At 56.6% G+C, this 6309-nt stretch overlaps 1 protein-coding gene across 1 annotated transcript in view; it reads right to left on the bottom strand.

The window, feature by feature from the left end:
• Window positions 1-6112, bottom strand: part of S100A11 (S100 calcium binding protein A11) — a 9063-nt gene extending 2951 nt beyond the window's left edge. The window contains exon 1 of the mRNA XM_009993772.1: window positions 4934-6112. Coding sequence (XP_009992074.1) covers window positions 4934-6112 — 1179 coding nt within the window. The remainder of the gene's footprint in view (window positions 1-4933) is intronic.
• Window positions 6113-6309: the final 197 nt, after the last annotated feature.

Below are 6309 nucleotides of genomic sequence, written 5' to 3'. Positions count from 1 at the left end.
CCTAGGTGATCTTGAAGGTCCCTTCCAACCCAACCCGTCCCATGATTCTAACAAGGTAAAGGCAGATCAGGTGTGTGTGGGGGGGGGCAGGCAGCATTCCCCTGCCCACACAGCTTGGGCTGCCCACCTTGGGGGGGGGTTTGTCCCCTTCAGCACTGATCATTCCCACCCTTGGAGCTCTACTGGTAGCACCTCATAACCTCCTCATGTTGCTTCAGAGGGATCAGCAGCCCCGTGGGGCTGGGGTGCTGCCCTGGGAGCCTCTGGGCAGGATTAGTCCCCAGCAGCCCTGGGCTGAGCTCCCTCCCTCCATTTCAGCTCCCTGGAAGGTTGAAAACAGGGTGACATGGGAGCTGGAGGAGGGACAAGAGGCACCCAAAGCCCCCCAGAAGGCAAGTGTTGGGCTTAAATGTCTCTGAGAAGGGAGCACTGGGGGCTGTGGGGCTTGTGCTGCTCAGAAAACCAGCAGGGAGGAGGGGGGATGTGATTCCCAAGCCCTTCCCATCAACTGGGAGCTGCTGGGACAGGTGGTGTTTACTGGTGTTTACTCTTTTGTCCCTTGGTTACGGGCACCTTTTCCACACCCTGGGTGTGACGCCCGGGCCGGATTTCCCGGTGCCTCCCAGTGCTGGAGTGGCTGCTTTCCCCCCCCAAAAAAAGCCCCTGGCAGGGGGTGTCAGGGGGACACCCCCTTTCTGCTCAGGAGCTGGGATGTGCTCTGGGGTCTGGGCCAACTTCCAGGGACAGGGGCTCAGCCCAGAGCAGGGGAAAGGGAAGCACCAAATGGGGAACGACTCTTCCCAGTGGAATTTCCCATTTTTGCCCCAAATTCTCCTTCCCCCCCCCCCCAACCTATTGGACAAAAACTCTTCCCCAGTCCAACTCCTCCCTTGCACAACTCCACGCCTCTCAACAAGCAGGAAACAATTCATTCCACAGAAACCCAGAGGCTTTTCCCAGCCCTGGGAGCAGAGGGCAGGGAACTTGCTGCTTTCTCCTCGGGTTTGACCCTCCCAGTTGCATTTCACAAGCTCCTCTTTGTGCTCCCTTGACAATCAAACTGGGCAGCGCCTGGGGGGGGGGGGGGGGGGTTATTTCCCCCTTTTCCAAGGGCAGATCCTCCAGGGGGTCGTGGCTGGGCCCTCCCTCCTGGCTGCAAGGGGGGGTTTGGGGGGTGTTGTGTGTCTGGCTGCTGCCTGTGTGTGTGTTTGCAGCCAGGGCTGGGGCCCTGTTTGCAGACAGCCCATCTGTGCTGCCATATGTTTGTCACCAAGATGTGCCACTGTCACATGCACCGAGGAGGCATCTCTGAGACTGTCACCCTGTGCACCCCCCGCCCTGGCTGGGAAAGACCCTTCCCAGTCCCCTTGGCACCAGGTTCAGAGCATCCCAGGACAGTGGTTGTGGTGAGGAGAGCAAGAAGCCCCCTGAGAGGATGGGCCTGAGGTACCTTTGTACCTTCTGGCCACCATCACCCACCAGCAGGCTCTGGTTGCATTTAAGAGCAAGACACAGATGGTGCTGGGGTTGTCCTCACTTCTCCCTGTCTCCTTAGAGAACTGCAGCCCCATCTGCTGCTGAAGGGATTGGTTCACTCTTGCATGAGAGAAAGGGAAGTGGATAAAAATCTGTTTATCTGTATGTTTGTTTGTTTGTTTTCCCAAGGAAGGTGATGGATATTCCCATCTCCTCATGGACCACGGGTGAAATCTGGTCTGTTGTCCATGCTGTGCTGCTGCCTCCCTCCTGGCCCAGGATCCAGGAGTGGTCCCAGGTATGGGTGCAGCCCTGGAGAAAAGGCAGAGGGATTCATGTGGCCGGGAAAAGATGTGTCTGGATGGCTCTTAACTGGCAGTGACCTTGCACTGCTGGCCCTGCCCGTGGAGCACAGACACATCCCTGTGTCCCCGTGGGGGTTTCAGACCCCACAGCATGTGGGACTCCCTGAAATCACCCAGAAGGACAGAGTTTCAAAGGTCTGTGGGCTTCTCCACATATAGTAGGGGGGGATTTGGTGGGATCTTGTCTGGATAAAGTGTCTGGGATTAGGAGGAATGTGCCATCTGGGCCAACCTCCAAGCTGGCTGAGGCTGTTGTAGGAATGAGGTCCAAGGGTGGCAGAAGTCAGTGCAGTCACCAGCTTTTTATTCTGCTTTTTCATGCAATACATCAGCGTGAAGAAGAAAGAGACACCCCCCCCCAGACCCCACCACCCACCACCATTACCCTCAGGTGGAACCACTGAAGAGCCACTCAACTGCTTCAAAGCCTCCGTGAAGCTGGAGCTGGGATTCTTCTCAGCTCTTGGGGGAGCAGGAAGGTGTAACCAACAGCTCTGAGTCTAGAAAAGTGGGGTTTGGGTTTGTTGTTGGGTTTTGCTTGGGTTTTGGCTTTTTTGGTTGTTGTTTTTTTTCTCCCAGCCTCAAGGGAGGCCCCCAGAAGGAGAGTGATAGAGCTACTGGGTTTGTTCATATTTTTGGTGAGAGGGCAGTGATGGGGCCAGTTCATGGTCACACCTCAGGGTAGAGGAGGTGACAGGGACATAAAGGACAGAGACACCCAAGGAATCCAATTAGAGCCCAAAAGCAGCTCCACACCGTGTGAAGGTAGGCAGACAGGAAAGCAGAAGCTGCAGACCCTGGGGTGGCTCTCTCAGCTGTGGAGGACTTGGGAGGTGGGAAAATCCCCAAACCCCTCAGACACCCTGACTGAGCCCCCCCTTTACCCTTTTGTGGTGAACACTTCTGTGCCACCACACAGGAACATCCTATGCTGAGAGCAGAGAGCAGCAGAGATCCCCAGAAAGACTTGGAGAAGCCCCAGCAGCTCCATGGAGAGGACTTGCCCTCAAGGTGCCTTGGTGTCCTCCCCAGCAGGACGTCTCAGGGCCTTCTGTGAGCCTGGGGTGCTGGAGGGACCCTGGGAAAGATGTGGCTCCTCCTCCCATTGAGGTCGGGCATCGCTCACATCCCCAGGGCTCCTCTTGCTCTTCTCCTGCCGTGGCTGGTGGGTCTTCTCCAGGGGTTGATGCTCCTCATCCTCATGGCAGTGGTTGGCTTCATCTCTCCGGGGTGGCTGGGCACGGCTGGCTTTGGTGGCACCAGCTTCCCCTGGAGCCTGGGGCAGAGGTGTTTGGGGGGTGTTGTGTGTCTGGCTGCTGCCTGTGTGTGTGTTTGCAGCCAGGGCTGGGGCCCTGTTTGCAGACAGCCCATCTGTGCTGCCATATGTTTGTCACCAAGATGTGCCACTGTCACATGCACCGAGGAGGCATCTCTGAGACTGTCACCCTGTGCACCCCCCGCCCTGGCTGGGAAAGACCCTTCCCAGTCCCCTTGGCACCAGGTTCAGAGCATCCCAGGACAGTGGTTGTGGTGAGGAGAGCAAGAAGCCCCCTGAGAGGATGGGCCTGAGGTACCTTTGTACCTTCTGGCCACCATCACCCACCAGCAGGCTCTGGTTGCATTTAAGAGCAAGACACAGATGGTGCTGGGGTTGTCCTCACTTCTCCCTGTCTCCTTAGAGAACTGCAGCCCCATCTGCTGCTGAAGGGATTGGTTCACTCTTGCATGAGAGAAAGGGAAGTGGATAAAAATCTGTTTATCTGTATGTTTGTTTGTTTGTTTTCCCAAGGAAGGTGATGGATATTCCCATCTCCTCATGGACCACGGGTGAAATCTGGTCTGTTGTCCATGCTGTGCTGCTGCCTCCCTCCTGGCCCAGGATCCAGGAGTGGTCCCAGGTATGGGTGCAGCCCTGGAGAAAAGGCAGAGGGATTCATGTGGCCGGGAAAAGATGTGTCTGGATGGCTCTTAACTGGCAGTGACCTTGCACTGCTGGCCCTGCCCGTGGAGCACAGACACATCCCTGTGTCCCCGTGGGGGTTTCAGACCCCACAGCATGTGGGACTCCCTGAAATCACCCAGAAGGACAGAGTTTCAAAGGTCTGTGGGCTTCTCCACATATAGTAGGGGGGGATTTGGTGGGATCTTGTCTGGATAAAGTGTCTGGGATTAGGAGGAATGTGCCATCTGGGCCAACCTCCAAGCTGGCTGAGGCTGTTGTAGGAATGAGGTCCAAGGGTGGCAGGAGTCAGTGCAGTCACCAGCTTTTTATTCTGCTTTTTCATGCAATACATCAACGTGAAGAAGAAAGAGACACCCCCCCCCCAGACCCCACCACCCACCACCATTACCCTCAGGTGGAACCACTGAAGAGCCACTCAACTGCTTCAAAGCCTCCGTGAAGCTGGAGCTGGGATTCTTCTCAGCTCTTGGGGGAGCAGGAAGGTGTAACCAACAGCTCTGAGTCTAGAAAAGTGGGGTTTGGGTTTGTTGTTGGGTTTTGCTTGGGTTTTGGCTTTTTTGGTTGTTGTTTTTTTTCTCCCAGCCTCAAGGGAGGCCCCCAGAAGGAGAGTGATAGAGCTACTGGGTTTGTTCCTATTTTTGGTGAGAGGGCAGTGATGGGGCCAGTTCATGGTCACACCTCAGGGTAGAAGAGGTGACAGGGACATAAAGGAAAGAGACACCCAAGGAATCCAATTAGAGCCCAAAAGCAGCTCCACACCGTGTGAAGGTGGGCAGACAGGAAAGCAGAAGCTGCAGACCCTGGGGTGGCTCTCTCAGCTGTGGAGGACTTGGGAGGTGGGAAAATCCCCAAACCCCTCAGACACCCTGACTGAGCCCCCCCTTTACCCTTTTGTGGTGAACACTTCTGTGCCACCACACAGGAACATCCTATGCTGAGAGCAGAGAGCAGCAGAGATCCCCAGAAAGACTTGGAGAAGCCCCAGCAGCTCCATGGAGAGGACTTGCCCTCAAGGTGCCTTGGTGTCCTCCCCAGCAGGACGTCTCAGGGCCTTCTGTGAGCCTAGGGTGCTGGAGGGACCCTGGGAAAGATGTGGCTCCTCCTCCCATTGAGGTCGGGCATCGCTCACATCCCCAGGGCTCCTCTTGCTCTTCTCCTGCCGTGGCTGGTGGGTCTTCTCCAGGGGTTGATGCTCCTCATCCTCATGGCAGTGGTTGGCTTCATCTCTCCGGGGTGGCTGGGCACGGCTGGCTTTGGTGGCACCAGCTTCCCCTGGAGCCTGGGGCAGAGGTGGGCAGCTCTTGGCCTCCCTGTCCTCACGGTCCCACACCTGGGTGGATTCAGGCTCCTGTTGAACCTGCTCCCTCGTAGCTTTGGATCCGTCTCTCCGGGGATGATGCTCCTTCTCTGTGTCAGGCATCTTGGGGCTGTCCCTCCTGCCCTCCTTGGTCTTGGCCTGGTAATGGTCACCCTTAGCAGCATCAGGGTCAGGAGCAAAAGCCTGGCCAGATCCTTCCTTCACCCCTGTGTCAGACCTCTCCTGTGCCTCACTGAGCTCCTCTGTGTTCTCTTGGGACACAGAAGCTGAGGTGCCTCCTCGCCGTGGCGGTTCAAGCTCCCCTGTTTCTCGCTCATCCCTTTGGGATCGTGGCTCTGGGTCATTGCTCCTGTCCTCTGGGACTGCTGGCGCCTGCCGTGACACGTAGCACTTCTTCACATAGACAGGCTGGCCAAGGTCATGGGGCTGCTTGCAGATGATCTCGTAGGTGGTGGCTTCAGGATCGTCCAAATTCTGAATCACGTGGACCAGGTACGCGATGCTCTGAGGGTCACAGGCCCGAGGAACCACCTGCACCTCTGGCCGCACGTCGGGCTCAGTGGGGAGGTAATGGACCCTCATGTCAGTGACAGATGCCTGTTCTCCTGGGGGACAGAGGTCTCTGTTGTCCACCTCAACCGTTTGGTAGAGGCTCCTCTCATGTCTTTGTGCTTCCTCCTCATCTCTCTGGAACCTGCTTGACTCACGTAATCCTTCCTCTTGCACAAGCCTGTCATTCCTCCCATCTTCCTCTTCCAAAGTTTCGCAGGAAATGCTTTCACACACCTCAAGCTCTACTTCATTTGCCTCATGACCAGTGAGAATCTCGCCCTCTTCTTCTTCTTCAACTATCTGAAGGATGGATATCTCAGATCTCTCTCTGTGGGATCTACGAGCCCCCGGCTCTTCCCTGACTCGTGTCTCACGGCTGCGGCGCTCATAGACCTCGAGGTCCAGGTCCCTTTCCCGCTGGATCTTCCTCTCCCTCATGGGCTCTTCAGTCCCCTCTTCACAGGGGATTCTTCTCACGTCCTCCAGATCTTCTCTTACACAGGATCGATCCCTCCTTTCAGGCTGTGCTCGTGGCTCCAGGTCTCGGGACACACGTTTGCTGTCTAGATCAGCTTCTGCTGCCACCACCCTGGTGTCTCGTGTCCTTTCAGTCCTGGCCCCCCGCCCTTCCCTGA

The sequence above is a fragment of the Chaetura pelagica genome, unplaced genomic scaffold, assembly GCF_000747805.2.
Source record: "Chaetura pelagica isolate M959 unplaced genomic scaffold, ChaPel_1.0 scaffold823, whole genome shotgun sequence".
NCBI lineage: Eukaryota > Metazoa > Chordata > Aves > Apodiformes > Apodidae > Chaetura > Chaetura pelagica.
Note: the sequence above shows the minus strand (reverse complement) of the source record. Positions and strands in the feature narration are given on the sequence as shown.